The sequence below is a fragment of the Nilaparvata lugens genome, chromosome 2 (assembly GCF_014356525.2).
Source record: "Nilaparvata lugens isolate BPH chromosome 2, ASM1435652v1, whole genome shotgun sequence".
NCBI lineage: Eukaryota > Metazoa > Arthropoda > Insecta > Hemiptera > Delphacidae > Nilaparvata > Nilaparvata lugens.
This window is the reverse complement of record NC_052505.1, coordinates 45,156,686-45,175,138: the sequence shown is the minus strand read 5'-3', so window position 1 is coordinate 45,175,138 and position 18,453 is coordinate 45,156,686. Positions and strand designations below refer to the sequence as shown.

Genomic DNA, 18,453 nt, shown 5'->3' with positions numbered 1-18,453 from the left:
TTTTCAAAAACATCGAAAAATCTATAAATCTCGAAAACTAAAGTGGATAAAAGAAAATTGTAATGGACATGTTTTGTTTTAAATTTCAAGTAGAATCTATGGTATTCGGCTGTTACACCTTTCGTAGGACACTCTGTAATTTAAGCAGTGAATGGGCCTTACGACAGGTGGAGGTGGCCCTTACGATAAAACACGAGTGACCTAGCTGAACACTTTTGTTCAAATATGGTTTTGAACTCGGGACCTCTGGGCTGCTGCTCAAGCATATATCCACTAGACCACGGATTACTCCATTTTACTCTTCATTTACAAGCAAACATACAAGGATACAGGTACGGAAACAGTAAGTATTGACAGCCCAATACTGCTTCCAATGGAATGTTGACAGGTTCTAGTACATAACAATTTCAATTTCATAAGCACTGATCGACACTACTTATAGTAAAATTCTTTAATGAATATTCTTCAAGAATAATGTAAGATGCCTTACATAATAAAAATGGTAACTTAAAAGATTTTATACAAAAAATGTTATCTAGAAAAAGTTATGTGAGGTGGATTGTGAAATAGCTATTTATGTATTAAGAGCGTAATGCGCGACTTTATCGCTCGCGCAACAGTTATCACGCGGCGCGAAGCGGAGCGTGATAATTTTGCAAGAGCTATAAAGAAGCATTACGCGCGAATTACATACAAAATGTTTTCTACAACTGCACAAACCTGTTAAATCACTTATATCTGGCGAAGTTTATAATAATTCGTCTACACTGATATCCATCATGGCTGTATAATCGGTACAATTACCGACTTTTTAGGTTAAGATCTGACCGAGAGTGGTTTGTCTTTTGGCGAGCTGCTTATCATCAGCTGATTACCAAGCGCAAAGTAACTCTTCTGCGCATGCGCGAATGATTTGCGAGCGTAAAGAAAATCTACTGCGCATTCGCAGATGGTTAGCGAGCGAAAAAGTTAGTAGATTCTCCTCAGAAATAAGCTGTTTTACGAGGAGAATTGAGTATTTAAATTCTTTCTTTTCGTGCAGTTGTAGAAAAAAGTACATTTGAAAATGTTCTTCCTTTGAAAGAAGAGCCACATAAATGGTAATGGTGGAATTGACAATATTATTCAACAATTATTAACGCTCATAAAGTAGATTTTTCAGTTTTCACCATTCACTTCTTTTATTTATTTTTCCCAATCAGCGATATTTTCAAAATAAAAAAGCATGAGAATATAGGAACGCTGGCTGTGTTTTAAAGATAGATTAATCCAATATTACGAGCATTTTTTTTAGCAATAGAAACATTTGTTTTCAATAATTGAAATTTAAATGACCCACAATTTCGGCCTCAAAGTCTAGTAACATAATATAAGGCAGTAATACCTCATGAAGTAGAAGTTCTAAAGAATGCGAGAAGTATGGCAGGCCAGTGCAGCAGCGAGCTATCTCCCAAGCATGGTAGCCCAGATTCCTTCTGATCAGCTGGCGAAGTATTTGGTGCAAATACACTTGACTCTACAAAAATAGAAAAACAAAAATGTATTCCAGTAGTTCATAAGCACTTTTTTATTGCGGATGATGCACATATATATGAGCTTTTTGCTTGTGAGTGGATGAGTGAATGATCATTTGTAGGTATGATGAATAGAATGACAATGCAATTACAGATAACATTTAAATTTCTAGAAATTAAGAGTATATGCGAATAAAAATGGAAACATCGCTATAGATATTATCTTCCGCTATTATATTGAGAAAAATCAATTTATATTTGTTGATGATATAACTTTTATAACATTGATCAATTAATATGATAGATCAATGAGTTAAGTTTTTTCAGCAAGTGTATTTTGTCGACCAAGCGTTAAAATATAACATTTTAAATACTTTATCTAATTTATTTAGGATATTGGCAATGCAACCGCAAGTTTAAGAAAATGTTTTTCAAGAAAATAAATGAAGCAACTTTCAAAGAAATAAATCTGATTAACTGTTTATGGCTTGTTTTGCATGTTATGAAAATTTGATTCTATTCTCAGCAATAATTTCATATTATTATGATTAAATTATTATTTTTGATTTACAAAACGAAGAAATCTATGATTTGTTCTTGCAAATCAATATTTTCAGATATAAATATGTTTTGGAAAATGCCTTAATATAGATATTGTATTTTATATTGCACAAAGTAAAAGCTGAAGTATTTTCAAATTGTTGTAACATATTGATTTGCGGTAACCGAGGATTGTAGTGTTAGATATAATCACATACATAACTATCTGTATTGAAGAATAGGTAGAGCAAGAAATGTAAGAAGGTGCGAAGAAACAATATGGGAATAAATATCCAAAAACTCTACCGCTGTTAGCAGGACCAATTTATAATAAATATCATTGCTGTAAATCATTAGATATTTATGTATGCTAACATTTTGATTACAATGATAACAGATACTTCAATAAGTTATAAGAGCATTGTACATTATCTTAGCTTATAAATGAATGTGTTGATTGTATCCAAATGAACTTACAGTTCTTTCTAAAGTGCAGAAAGGAAGTGAGAATGGCGATGAGCTGTCTGAAGAGTAGAGAACTGTGTCATTTTCGGCTCCAAGTAGAATCGCATCCTCGAATAATATTGCTGTAAAAATTAATATCAGTGTGATCATACAATATTTAAGATGAATGAGTTGTAACATGGATTACATCACATTCATTTCCAATTATAACAAAAACTGTGTTAAAGTTCTAAATTCAATGAAAAAGCATTTGAATACTGTACATTTGATACATCCCATAACCACTTACGTCTTAGACCTTAAATCATCAATGTTATTTCCGGAGAACTATAATGCTTTTGAAGTATAATTTTCAATTACATTTCATGTGCATTGTAAATATGTTATCAGGATAATGTGATAATTTATCATTGAACTGTACATTATATGAAGAAAAACAATTTAGAATTACTCTAAGTTATTATTATTATTATTATTATCAAAATCATCTGTTGACTACCTTTAAAAGGGGTATGTAGATTCGTCAATCAGTCTAAACGCTTTCAGTCTTACTTGCTCACAAAGAGACGTAAATTCCGCAATTGAATATGCGGAGACATTCAATAATTCATTTTATATTATTGTTTTGAAATCTTTACCGTTCATCTCCTTGAGATGCGCAGGTAGAGCATTGAACAATATTGTTCAATGCTCTACCTGAGCGCATACCAGTGCTCATACCAGCGCTTTTCACTCCCCGCTGATAAGGAGTTGTTCGATGAACCTCGTAATTGTTCAGTTTCGTAATTGTGAAATACCTCTCCTGTATTGAACTCATATTGGTGTTTCTTTAGAAAGTGTCTCGAAAATGTAAATAATACTAGGCAGCGGAAGGATTTTCAATTCTTTAAAAATTGGCCGACAACTGTTTCTTCTTGTTTCTCCTGTCATTACTCTCAATAATAAGATAACATTGTTTTGCATCTACATAAATTGGCGGAACTTTGAACATACCAATGTCCATTCTTTGGAAAGAATATTCAAAATATCCTTCCCAGTAACTCAACTAAAAGAGGAAAAGAACGCAGGAAGGAGAATGAGGAAGAAGTAAGGAGAAAGAGAGATGGAAGAATGTTAAATAATTTGTTTTGGGTAGAGATGGTTGCGCACTGTTGCTGTTGAGATGACTTGGCAGCACTGACCGAGCGGATAAATGTTGAGTTGGAAGGGCAGCATGACTCGCTTGGACATGAACGTGTGGCCCTTGTGGCCCTCGCGCGGCGGGTAGAGAGGCAGCCAGACTCGCATGCCGTGTGCGCCGCAGAACAGCCACAGTGCCTCGGTCAGATGCGGCTTGCTGCGACTGAATTGGCTCGGCACCCACACGTTCTCCACACATGAGGCCAGCACTGTCGGAGCCGCCAACACCTGCGACTGCAACACATCATTCAATAACATTCAACAGCCACACTACAGGCACACTACTCAATATTCCTATTTACTCCACCTCAAAGAAAACTCGGGAAACATTCCCCCAATCATACAGAGTGGGTGAAAAGTCCGAGAACGGCTTAATATCTCATTCATATATAAAGGTAATTTGATGGTGGTGTGATTTGGGATCCTACTAAAATTGAGAACGCTACTTTACTATGACTTCAAAAATCTGGTCCGCCATCTTGAATGCAACTTTATTCTTATTTTAGTAGGAAGGTGGTCGTGCGATACATGATTTAGATACAGAATTTCAAGAAAAAAATAATGGCGAAAACCGCATATCGATATCTCAACCTTTTTTGAAGATATTCACATTATTAATCAATTCCACTTATTTATTTCATTTCTGATTTGCATGGTGTTGATTTATAATGTGAATATCTTCCAAACGGTTCGAGATATCGATGTGCGGTTTTCTCCATTCATTGTCTTGAAAATCCGTATTGAAATCAAGCGTCGCATGACCATCTTCCAATTTAAAAAAATAAAGTCGCATTCAAAATGGCGGATCCAAGATGGCGGACCAGATTTTTGAAGTCATATGAAATTTTCAATTTCAGTAGGATCCCCAATCACACCCACCTTGATATCACATTAATTTCATTATGAGATACTAAGCTGTTGTCATTTTTTTTTCTTTTCTTTATCTTCAGAACGGTTACAATATCGATATGCGGTTTTCGCCATTCATTTTTTTCTTGGAATTTCGTATTGAAATCATGACCACCTTACTATTTGAAAATATGAAGTTAAATTCAAAATGGCATATCCAAGATGGTGGACAGATTTTTGAAGTCATAGTAGAGTAGTATTTTCAGTGGGATCCCCAATCACATCCACCGTCAAATTACGGTAAGATCCACAATTACAACCACCGTCAAATTACCTTCATGTATGAGATATTACGCCTTTCTCGAACTTTTCACCCACTCTGTAATAATAGAAGGGACAGTTGAAATAATGTAGCACCCTATATCAAGCTTATCAAGAATACGAGCTGTAATACCTACCAGCCTATATAGGGTAGGAGGTAAAAAAGAAAGGGCATCAAGTCTTCTTGAAATCCATCAACAATAATACTTTTCACGGCGAAAAACGATTAGGCTTAACCGTAAAGGTTTATTATAAAATATTATGTTTCTAAATGAATATTGGTGTATTAACTCGTAATCATATTAAATTTATAGTTATAAATTATAAATTTTCCGCAATTTAAGTTTACTCAATGTAATAGATCAACAAATAAATAGATAAATGAATTAAATAAAAAAAGCAACTCAAAAAGAACCATGCAGAGCTTTATAAATGTTCATTTATGACTAGCATATTTGTCACAAGCACACATCAAGTCTTCAACCGAGTTCTTTCCAAACAGTGATAAGTGAGTCTTCAGTAATATTGTAACAACCTGCTGCTTCAATCCAGCGAGTCCAGTTGATAGCAGAGGTGGTTAAATAGTGTTGTGTGAAACTGCCAATTTTACTCTTCAAAATATAGGAAAAACTGTATTGTTGGAGCTTATTGTTAAGAGCTTATTGTTACTACCTGTAAATAGTGGAAATAAGTAGAAAAATCTGGCGTTAAAAGTAAAAAATACCACAGAAGTAAAATGAATTTTGAATCTTCAAAGAGACTTGAATTTATTAGAGACTTGAATAAGAGACAAATGAATTTATAAAGAGACAGTAAAAGAACATATTAATTCATCACTAATAAACAAACTGACCTATTAAATGATGACAAGCCATGTACTGCAGTGGGTATTCAAAATGTTGGAGCCAAATTAGTTGCTAAAGATGGGGCCAGGTGTTCATTGTTTCAAATGGCAGCCAGGGACCATCAAATAGTGCGCCATTGATTTACAGGAAAATATCAAATACTGAATAACAATAATAATATCGAGTAACTTGGCAGGCTCAGGTCTGGGGTTAGAAATGACCTAACGATTAGGCAGCCCGGACCGACGGATTAACGTAAAATACTGAATACTCTGTTTTTCTATGCTAGGGACAGATTTCTAGAATGTTTCACAATGAATGTGACTGTATACAAAGGTACCTGATTGTTGTTGTGCTGGTGCACGGAGAGGAGCCGGCCGCTGACGTTGATGAGGAAGCTGTCCTTGGAGTGGATGGCGGCTGGCGAGGGGTGGTGGCCGGGTTCTGTTTGCAGTGTCACCGACACCACACAGGCCGGGTGCACTCGCAGCGCCCCTATGTTGATTATCTGCAGCCGGCTCAGCCCTATGCTGTGCTCTGCAAACCAACAACGTGCATAAAACAATATTCATTTATTGTACAAACCACTATAATCATAATATACTTGTGACCATGGCGGAAAATCTAGACTGAGCCTGTACAATTTCTTTCCCAAATTTTGATAAGAAGTTAATGTTGTCTAATATTTGTACACTAATATAAAATGAGACTATTAAAAATAATTACATGGAACTTTCAAACACACACTATTATAGTGAGGTAACTATACTTTATAATTAATTTGATTGTATGGGAGGAGATGATGTGATATTTCTCCATAATAAAAAAATAATACATTGATATAGTTATTACCTATATCTGTTAAAAACCACTTGACATTACAGAACCAGACTTCGTGGCAAAACCAGCTTTTCTCCATCTATACAATACAGTTATTAATATCTGTCAAGTCAAGCAGAACAAGTTGAAATCTACTGTCGTACAGCAACAAAGTGGAAAACTTGTTCCAATGATTTAGAGAGCGTAGTTGGCGTGGACTTACAGAGGGGGAACATTTTATTGGCAACTTTCTCAGTGTTTCCCATACTGAGTGGGAAACAAAAATTTTGTTAAAAACAAGGATTGACAACAAAATTTTACTGTGTTATTTTAAGAAACTTGTTAAAAACTCTTGTCTTTATTCTTTCTATTTTTTATAAATCAATTGATTTTTACATATGACAATCTTATAATAGTTATAACATTAATCGAAAGTGCCTAGTGAGTTCATCTCATTTCATTAGTGCTTTAAACCCAATAATCCCCAGCCTTAATTACCCAATAATCAATTACTTTGCTGTTATTTAGAATGATTAATAGTTTCTTAATCATTATCGGTATATAAAAACATATATTACAATTTAATCATTCGATAATCATGCATAATCAGAGCTGTCATTTGCAGTTTCCAAATCTGTAGTTCTTTATTAATATCCCACCCACATTAGAAAATGCGTTGGATATTATATATCCACAAATTAAATTATATAAAATTCTTCAGTCCCTACTAGTAAACTCAAAACTTGAAAACTAACTGAATTTACTGCACTGATTACTGCAAGTTTAGGCAGATTTGCACGTGTTTGTCAAAAAGATATTGTATAGCAGCCCACTGCATTTTTGGTAGAATTTATAAAAATAATTATGTTAATATACTCTTGAAGTGAGAGAAGAAGCTGTTGTCATTATTTGCAATTGCACCAAACTATATAGTAATATGATTGTAATTACCGGCAGCTGAATTGGTGACATGCGACATGACATAGATGGTGATGAAGGAGTCTGCGCAGAAGACCAGCAGCCGATCCCTCACCGAGTCTAACAGCAGCAGCTGCGAGGACACCTGTAACCAAGTATTCACTAGAATTAATATTTTGACCTTTTAAATAAACTCTTCACTGTATAATTAATATGTTGACCTTTTAAATAAACTCTTCATCTGTCAACAACATTGCACTTTTGTGTAACAGTGAAAATCACTGCAAACTTACAGCACTCCTCATATCTGACATAAATGCTTCCCATTCAAACAATGCAGAACGCCACACGTCAACCCAAGTTTATTGTGTTCCCAAGTAATTGTTAGTTAGGCAAACCAATACCAGTATCCTTTACAAGAACCAGGAGTTTTTCCCTATGCTAAAATATCCCGTTCATCACCTGGTTGCTTGTCGCAATCCAGTGTGATACGATTGGTCCTCGTGACCTAAGTGAGTTCCACTCCTGGCCTTCTTTGAAGGTCCTTCGGCTAAGGAAGGGGTCGCCAAGTTGCCTCTAGGGCACCTGGCTACCCTTGACTCAGCCTCTTGACCCAAATTTGTGCCTGGAGTTTGTGTTGTGAATTGTGCAGTGCCTGTGAATTTGTGCCTGACCAGCCTCTGGTCTCTTGGGTTTTTCTTTTTGCCCCTCCGAAACTTTTCAGGGTCTAAAGCCTCATCTCTCCCAAGAAGTTTTGCGTGAATAGCATTACTGTCCTTCTTTGAGCTGTGGTCTGAGAAGCTCATACTTCCTCTCAGTTGGGATGATGTGATTGAGCTCACATCATACATGTCGTGATCAGTAGAAGCCTCTACATAAGAGTGCAATGGAACCTCCTGTGTTCCTGAAGCACCCATTTCAGATTAAGGAACCAGCCAGATCCCGTGGGTTTGAAGGAAAGGCAACTTCTGGAGTTGCCGTGGGAATTGGTTTGTTCATGTGGTTCCCACGAACAGCTAGGGAAGGGGAGTGAACCCAAACAGAGCCCCGCATGTGCAGGCAAGGCTAAATACTACAGGAGGGCGCTTGGTATCCTGCAGGCGCCGTTAGAGACACCATATAAAAGTACCACCTATCAGCACGGTCCACATAGCACCTTGGGTTGGCCTAAGAAGAAGTAAGAATATGGCCAAGGAAGGCCGACAGATAGAAAAAGAGATAAAGAATGGCACAAAGAAAGTCAATGGAAAAAGTGCCATTCTAGAAATAAAAGTTCCAAATCATATTAAGAAGGAGAAGAAGGGTTTTGGAAGAAGGGCTTTGGGAAGGGGGTCTCTTTTAGTCGCCTCCTACGACAAGTAGGTATACTGTGGGTCAGTGGCGGCGCTTCCATAAGGGTCAAGTGGGCCAAATGAAAAAGTAAAGCAAATTTAAAAATGCTTTAGGTTATGTGGTTAATTAATTCAATAAAATACAATATAAATTAATTTTATATTAATTTATTAATAAGATAGGTGATTCTCACCAGGACAGTGGCGCGCTTCCATAAGGGCCAAGTGGGCCGGGCCCACCCAAATGGAACAGTAAAGTACATTTTGAAATGCTTTAGGTTATGTGGTTGATTATTATTCAATAAAATACTATATAAGTTAATTTGAACTGCTAACTGGAGAAAACTCTCGTTGAAATACCATGCAAATCATCCATGGCCATCGTAGAATACGTACGAATTCAACGAATCATTACGTAGCACAATTCAGGCCCTTCTAGCTGTCATAAGAACGTATTGGCAAGGCAACGCAGGTCGGCGGCGCTGGACTGGCTGGGAGCAATGCAGCGGTATACGGAGCAAGTGAGCCCGTTTGAGCTGGCCCATTGGACGTTGATTCACACTATTCTCGTTTGGACTGCTGAGCGCTAGTATAGCTTTGTTTACATCCCATCATGTGTGAATTGCATCCGAATTGTCAAATAGGTTGTCTTATCATTTTATAAAGTAATAATTTAATAATTTTAGCTACTTTCATGCTAATATTTGCATAGATTAATTAGTTGACCAATAATCCAATTTTAGTGTCAACTGTGAAAAGTATTTTGGTGAGTTACATTATTATATTGTTTTATTAATTTAGTTTATAGGATAATGTCAGACTACCTGTGTAACAAATTGTAAAGTTGAATATGCTTCATAAAGTAACCCCACTTCCTAGCCCCACCCCCAACAATTCCAACCACTGGCCCACCCAACTGTTCAGGTTAAGCGCCGCCACTGCTGTGGGTGTATTCTGGTTTTCAACAAATTCTTGAGTACGATGTTCGACTCAAAGCTCACCCAACCCATCTTTGAATGTAACAAGAAGCAGGCTCCACAAAACAGATCAAAGCTCCACTAATTCCGCAATCAAAATTATGAATAGACTGCCCATTGAAATAAGACAACTTAATTACAAAAGGTTTAGAAGTATTTCTCGTAGATAATCCCTTCTACTCTGTCAAAGAATTAAATTCAATTCAATTCAGTTTATTTCCAAAAAAACATAATACACGAATAAGAAATACAATATACAACATATTTTGGAATCCCCCTACTAGACTATCCATCTGTGTGTAGGGGGGGAGTTCCACTTTATACATAAGCTTAATCTGCTCATAGAAGTAAATAATAGAGAATACACTTATATTATGGATGTATTATTGATATTCTGATTATAAAATAGATATTACATTGTGCTGATGTATATTTAAGAATGAGTATGTAGGAATATGCATGTAGGAATAAGTATACTTAATACATTGATTGATTAATAGAATAAATAAAGAAGAAAAAACAATATTTTATTGAAGACCGCAGTGGCAGGGATTCCAGAAATTCTCAGAAGATAGATTGGACATAGGCAAAGTAAACTACTTTGCACTGATCCACACTCAGAACATTACTAAGCTCTGAAAATGCGTGAAGCAGCTTTCTGAGCCTATTCTTAGCACACTGGACATGTTGTACCCAACTCATCTTGGAATCCAAGACAACGCCCAGGTATTTGTAATGATCAACGCGCTTAATCATACTACAATTACATCCAGCAGACCTGGGATTATCACAAGAATGCATCGTTAGTGTTAGTGAGCCTGGATCAGCTTGATTTCTTGTAACTATTGGCATAAACTTCGTTTTTTCCACATTTACTGTAAGGCTATTGTGATCAAACCAGTTCTTTATTTTTGACAAATCAACTGAAGCACTCACTCATGTAGGCCTCCTCCCAAGTGCTCCCAGTAGACACTAGTGCTGTGTCATCAGCAAACAGATACAACTCACCTTCAACTACTAATTTTGACAGATTGTTGATATAGATTAGGAATAGCAGTGGCCCAAGGGTGCTTCCCTGGACTACCCCATACTCAACATTCTCTTTATCACTATTTTCACCATTTATGCAAACTGATTGCTGTCGATTGTGAAAGTAACTCTTAAACCATCGGAGAGAGATATTTTTTATCCCCAATGATTCAAGTTTTTTATTAGAATTCTCCTGTCAACTGTATCAAAGGCTTTTGCCAAGTTCAAAAAGGTTATCAGCACTTTTTTTCTTGATTTAATACTACTTGAGATAGCCCTAGACATATTGAAAAGAGTATCAGATGTATTTTTGGACTTTTGAAAACCATACTGTGAATTGGAGATGAGGTTGTACTCGTTTAAATACTTAGTCAGTTGTATTTTTATACACTTTTCGATTATTTTAGATAATGTTGCCAACAAAGAAATAGGTCTGTAATTGGAGAATATGCCTTTGGGGCCTGATTTATAAAAAGGTATTACTCTGGCTGTTTTGAGAGCGCAAGGAAAGTGTCCAACCAGAATGCTTAAATTGACTATATGTAGGATAGGATGTATTAATATTGTAATGGAAGCAATTGAAAGTAGTGTTATTGAAATTAGTGAAAATTTAGAACGTAATATTTTATTTGCTGGCTGCCTAGCATAGGCAACGGAAAGCTTGCATTTTTTCAACCGATGGACGAGGTGAGGATCTTTCTCAGGGTTGGGAACTGCCTAGCTTGCATCGCAACCTGGGAAAGATAGTTTCCATCCACTCGTCCCATCAACAGTTTCCGGCTCTTCTTCCCCCCTGCCGTAGTCTAGTTTTCCACCACGTGTTGGCCTAGGAAGAGTCGGACCTGAGACAAAAATTGCATTCTTTCCGTGCACTCTTGTTTTAACCGTTGAAGCGAACACAGCGCGCTCAGACATCAATTCTTTTCGGGAGTGTGGATCACCAAAATCATCGTTTAATGGATTTCTTCAGCGTCTTCATTATGGGTGAGTCCCGAAATTAATCCTACTCAAATGACAAGGGGCGATCGAACTTTATTTGCATAACGATAGGTTTTTTCTTGTTTATTTGTACCATTCCAAATCTCTTTCAATGTTTTTTGTTTTGTATTAGGCTAGGCAGCCAGAGTAGAGTCAAAATTGTTGTAAATAATGGTAGAGAAAATGTTTAATTATAACAAACGTTCATAGAGTAAAAAAAATTAGCTTTCTTTAACCACGTCTACCCTTTGGTAAAAACAGTTCATTATTATCTAAACTACCCGAGAAATTACAATATGTCAATATTGTTTTTAATCACTCTAGTAGGGATTCCATCACAACCTGGAGCTGATCGCCCTTTCAAACTCTTGACCACCTCCTCCAATTCCTGCCTCGAGACCGGTTGCAGCTGAAATTCAGAGTCTACAGCATGTTCATCATCTCTCACTACTGGTGCATCCTGGGTTATTATAGAATTTGCTAGGTTTGTCCCAACTGTGGAAAAATATTGATTAAATTGGTTGGCAATTTCTTTAGTTTTTTGAGAGTCGATGACTTCACCAGGGCGGGAGAATGCACTAACGGGGAATGATTTACTATTATCTATACGACCTGAGATTTCGTTTATAATCGACCAAAATTTTCTAGGGTTACTAGTCGCTTCTTCAACTTTGTTTTTGTAATAGTTATACTTGGCTCGCTTGATTGCTGAATGTAGCATATTTCTATATTGAGTAAACTCATTCCTAAGGAGATAGTTAAATGGTTGTCTATTGAGTTTTTTTCTGAGTTTATCATGATGTCGAATAGAATTTACCAGTCCAGCAGTTATCCATGGTTTGAGTTGAGTATTTCTAGATGAAACTTTTACTTCATGTGATTTTTCGGCAATTATGTTTTGTACCGATTCAATGAAAATATCTGTTGCATTGTCAACGTTGTTTTGTTCAATGACTCTATTCCAATTGTTACTAGAAAGTGTGTTCCTCACCTTTTTCCAGTCTGTTTTAATAATGACTTTATCTGTATTAGGCGGCTTATGAGTTTTTGTCGATAATATATTCAAGCAAATAGCATAGTGATCGGTAACCGAGGACTGCAGAATAACAGAAGATGCATTGAAGAAACGCGGAAGCTTGACAAAAAAGTGGTCAATACAGGTGCCGCTGGACGGCCGTGTAATTTTGTCAATACAGGGCACAAATCCTGCGTCACTCAAAATATCGATATAAAGCTCCTCAAGAGAGCCAGGGGCAACATTCAACGTGTCGCAATTGAAATCACCTGCCAGAATTCGGACGAATCCTGGCGATTGTTCATTGCAATATACGTTTAACGCGTTTACGAATGTAGTTAGATTAGTGCTGGGGCTGCGGTAGACAGCCAGAATTTCGCATGCCGCCCCCGCCCAGGTAAAGGTGAGGGAGAGACAGGTGGCCAGACCGCCCAGTACCAGTTCATTGCAAGTGACTGCAAGTCCTTCATCGTTCATCGATGTAGACCACCAACCCATCGCTCTGGTTCAGACTATTGAATGATCTAAAAGAATGGTAACCTGAAATGTTAATGGGATGGCTGTCGTCGTTAAGCCATGCCTCAGTTGATATTATGCAGTTAAACTTATGCCATACCCCTGTAATACTGTTAAAAATTCGTCAAAGTTACGTCTATAACTACGTATGTTCTGATGAATGACCGAGAAGCCCATGCCACTGCCGTTTCCCATAGAATCTATAATACTAAATTTACCATGAAAGTCAAATATATCAGCACACTCTGTGCATCTTATTAGAGATACATCAAGTTCATCAAACGATTCTCTTATCATCCACCTTCTAGTGCCTTATGATCAGCATCCCAACGTGTCACCCGTTATTTATAGTAATTATTATAGTAAAAATGTAACTATTTCGTTTCACTACTTTTACATGTTAAAGAAGGAGAGGAAAAAAGCGTTACTACTATTTTTATGTTTTTCTTTTAGATGACAATAACCCATAGATGAAAAGAAAATTATGTCGAACAAAATAGAGTGAAGGCTTGAATAGGTCAGCGGTCTGATAAAATAAAGACCAAGCCCAGATTGCAAACTTGACTCGGAAGCAATTTCAAGGTGCAATGCAAGATGCATTGCATAACAGAGACTAAGTTCAACTATGTTTTCCTATTCATAACAACATAAACATAATTTCAGCTATGTCCTATGTTGAGATAAACAAATTTACGATGCATAAGTTTAAGACAAGTTTGGTATTATATATGTGTGGCATAGAAAAAAATAAGTATATCAGAGACTAATGGCATTAACGATATTATTCATGGTTATTAATTCATCCATTTGTGGAATTTGAACCTTAAAATATTGGTGAAACACAGTAAGCTTAGTAATCTTAATTGAGCTGTGGTAGCAGCGAAGATAGAAAGAGAGAGCTACTCTCTGGGTAGCACCAATAAGTGCTTAGATTGCTATTTATTCATTCACACAATGATCTGATATTTGCATCCTAACTAAGCGTTTTATAATCAAGTTCAAGTCACCGACTATATAACAGCAGTGTGAGAGCGTTCAACTGTAGGCTACATATGGATATACATATAAGCTGTATATGCTATATTTGTATTATTGAAGCTAAATTGCCTACTAGGTTCAGAATTACTTTGAGTAATTCTACTGTTGGAACGTGGGAAACTATTCATGAGAGATTGACATAAATATTGTATCTGTCTGCCATAGATAGCTGGCTCTACACTTCTTAATGATAGTATAGAGGAGTATCGACAATAATGCAATTACTATGACCTAGAATAGTGTGAGTATTGTTTGAGTATTACGAACAATGGGAAATTGAAGGTCCCGTATAAGATCATAACATCGTATATTTTAGTAAATTCAAGTTCGGAAAAAGAAACCTCGTCTAGTTCCGTATCTTCTCCAATCTACGAGTCGCAACAACTAAGTAGAAACAACTCTCTTTATTCAAAAGTAGCTTTTCTATATTATGTACTTATAGTGTAGCCGATTATATATAATACTTATACTCAGTTATACTTATAACTGGACGATTCACTTCTATTTTGTTATAAAAAATGTCATATAGTTGAAGAAATTAAGATGATTATAGATATTAGAATATATAATCATTAGACTATCAAATAAAACCAAGATATTTGAGTTCATAACTTGAAGGATGCAAAAAAAAACAAATAGAGTTCTTATCTTAGGTGAGAGTATAACATAATCTAAATGTCCAGTCCCAGTTTAATTGTATAGAAATTATTATTGTTGTACTCATATAATTATGGAGAAAAATTATATCCATTATAAATATGGGATCCTGAAATAAATTAAAATAATTTATATTCTTTAAATAATGTGTATTATTGTATATTATGAACTGTATGTAATGTATATTTGAAGTTGAGTCCAATGAACTGGGACTGTTTATTGCAGTGTTTTATTGACCGTTTTTACTTTCCTTGCCCTACTACCATAGGTAAGGAAAGTATTTCTTTTCAAAAAAATTAAGGTACCCTAATTTCAAGTTTTCTATACGTTTCAAGGTCCCCTGAGTCCAAAAACATGATTTTTGGGTGTTGGTCTGTGTGTGTATGTGTATGTGCATGTGCATGTGCATGTGCATGTGTATGTGTGTGTGTGTGTGTGGTGTGTGTGTGTGTGTGTGTGTGTGTGTGTGTGTGTGTGTGTGTGGTGGTGTGTGTGTGTGTGTGTGTGTGGTGGTGTGTGTGTGTGTGTGGTGTGTGTGTGTGTGTGTGTGTGTTGTGTGTGTGTGTGTGTATGTGTATGTGCATGTGCATGTGCATGTGTATGTGTGTGTGTGTGTTGTGTGTGTGTGTGTGTGTGTGTGTGTGTGTGTGTGTGTGGTGTGGTGTGTGTGTGTGTGTGTTGTGTGTGTGTGTGTGTGTGGTGTGTGTGTGTGGTGTGTGTGTGGTGTGTGGTGTGTGTGTGTGTGTATGTGTATGTGCATGTGCATGTGCATGTGCATGTGTATGTGTGTGTGTGTGTGTGTGTGTGGTGTGTGGTGTGTGTGTGTGTGGTGTGTGTGGTGTGTGTGTGTGTGTGTGTGTGTGTGTGTGTGTGTTGTGTGTGTGTGTGTTGTGTGTGTGTGTGTGTGTGTGTGTGTGTGTGTGGTGTGTGTGTGTGTGTGGTGTGTGTGTGTGTGTGGTGGTGTGTGTGTGTGTGTGTGTGTGTGTGGTGTGTGTGTGTGTGGTGTGGTGTGTGTGTGGTGTGTGTGTGTGTGTGTGTGTGTGTGTGTGTGTGTGGTGTGTGTGTGTGTGTGTGTGTGGTGTGTGTGTGTGTGTGTGTGTGTGTGTGGTGTGTGTGTGTGTGTGGTGTGTGTGTGTGTGTGTATGTCTGTGAACACGATAACTCCATTCCTAATCAACCGATTGACTTCAAATTTTCAACTTAAGGTCTTTATACCATGAGGATCCGACAATAAGAAACTCAATAAAATTGAATCCAAAATGGCGGATAATTACTAAAAAACCATGTTTTTTCACGGTTTTCTCGAAAATTGTCGAAAAATTTTTCTCGAAAATCCATGTTTTTCACGGTTTTCTCATTTCTGGGAAAATTGCAGGAGCTCTGTAATATTCTTGAGAAAAATGGCGGATAATCACTAAAAAATCATGTTATTCACAGTTTTCTCGAAAACGGCTGTAACGATTTTCTTCAAATTTATACCATGGATAGCTATTTATAAGCCCTATCAACTGACATGAGTCTCACTTCTCAGAAAATTGCAGGAGCTCCGTAATATTCTTGAGAAAAATGGCGGATAATTACTAAAAATCCATGTTTTTCACGATTTTCTCAGAAATAACTTGACCGATTTTTTCAAATTCATACCCTGTATAATTATTTATCAGCTCTATCAACTGGCATGAGTCTCCTTTCAGGGAAACTAATGGGGGGTCCACCCCCTCCTTGAGAAATGGACTTAGTAACCTCCTTCTCATGCATGAGGTAGGTAGGTAGCGCAGTTCATTAAAAGAACACATAGTCGAGATATTTCATCTGTAGAACTGCTGTTTTGACGACTTTAAAAAAAATCCATCGAATTTCACAATTTACACAAAGGAAAAAGTACTCTGAAAACAATAAATTAAAGATACACATAATATACAGAAGTCTGATCGTAGTTTCAAATATGAGCAAGGAAAGTAGTGTGAGTGTACCACACCAGATTTTTTAGTACTGCATTGTATTGTGTTGACTGGCCTATATGTCAAATTGTGATGTACTATTGAGGCTAATAAAGATATTCTATTCTATTCTATTAACCTGAGTGGATGTCATGTGCTGGTTGGAGAGGCGGGTGTCGCTGGCATAGATGCGTATCTCGTCCTGGTTGTCGGGCAGGTTGTAGCAGCCGGCGACAATGTGGTGGTGCCACCAGAGCAGGCCACCCGTCACCACCATGTCCTTCTCCTGCGTCTCGTTGCCGAACAGCTTCCATTTGCGCGTCAGCAGCGAGTAATGCGCCAGACCCGATCGCCCCGCCACCGCCACTCGACACCCTTCCCTGTCGATAGCCGTGTACTGCAACCACATACACATTCGTCATTATTACCCAAAGTAAATCAAACATTATTTGTTGTTGGTTATCCTTCTTGTTTTCACTATTATTATTACTATCGTATTTTAATATAACTTTAAAGAGAAAAAACACTCACATTCTTTGGTGTGGCGACGACCGTTTCGTGCTGGTAATGCACCTTTTCAAGCCTAACAGTAACTGAGTAACTCAGTGAGTAAATCAATTTTAGTATTGATAATTACCCAACGTAAATCAAACATCATTTTTTGTTGGTTATCCATCTTGTTTACACTATTATTATTACTATCGTATTTTAATATAACTAAAAATACGTATATATTACGTTATTATTACGTATATATTAAAATACGATAGTAACAAACATTATTATCAATATTAGAATTGATAGTATTTGTATATTACTATTTTTTGAAATCTATTAATAAAACACAATTATAATAATGTGATAATCTGTGCTGTTTTTTGGTACTGGATTGTAAATAGCAGTGAGTAATTCAAAAATGTGGAAGTAACACATAACCTACGACATAAGATACGACATATGGACTGTAGGATAAATTAGAATTGGAACCGTTTTGGGCTTAAGCCTGTTTTTTCTTCTTGTAATTTGACTGCAATCTAACACTTTGGTTATGAACAGTTCAATTCTAGCTTAAAGTTTGACACTAAAGGGGTATATCACTCCTCCACAGTCTAATTGAGCAATACCCATGCAATGTTACTTTCAGTACCACTCACTAACACTATGCTACATTTAAACGAGATATGTTTGCTTCTTCCTTTTTAGTCTCCTGACTGTAGTAGAGTTGTCAATGAGGTGTGGAGCTTGGATGTTCTGATGATTATGTAGTCTCTTCAAGGTTTCTGGAAGAGAAACATTTTTGAGTATTTAAAATCCAATTCTTTCTTTTTGGCAATTCTGCCAAATGATGACTTCAGCTACCTTCCATGACAGTGGCACATATTTCATCCTCAAAGCTGCATTTATGAGAACTGTGAGTTTCTTCAAAGCTCTATCTGGTAGTTTTTTCAGACCTCACCAGTAATGAAATCATATCCTGGAACTTTCTTACAGCTGGTTGTGTTGATGATACTTATGAGTTCAT

General features: G+C 36.7%; 1 protein-coding gene across 1 annotated transcript in view; it reads right to left on the bottom strand.

Annotated features, from left to right (window-relative positions):
• The window catches only part of LOC111044892 (guanine nucleotide exchange factor subunit Rich), a 75,190-nt gene that overhangs the window by 32,811 nt on the left and 23,926 nt on the right, over positions 1–18,453 (bottom strand). The window contains exons 9-14 of the mRNA XM_039420095.1: positions 17,071–17,328; positions 7,484–7,595; positions 6,054–6,250; positions 3,701–3,932; positions 2,532–2,641; positions 1,385–1,516 (exon numbers count right to left, since the gene is read on the bottom strand). Of these exons, the coding sequence (XP_039276029.1) occupies positions 1,385–1,516; positions 2,532–2,641; positions 3,701–3,932; positions 6,054–6,250; positions 7,484–7,595; positions 17,071–17,328 (1,041 nt within the window). The remainder of the gene's footprint in view (positions 1–1,384; positions 1,517–2,531; positions 2,642–3,700; positions 3,933–6,053; positions 6,251–7,483; positions 7,596–17,070; positions 17,329–18,453) is intronic.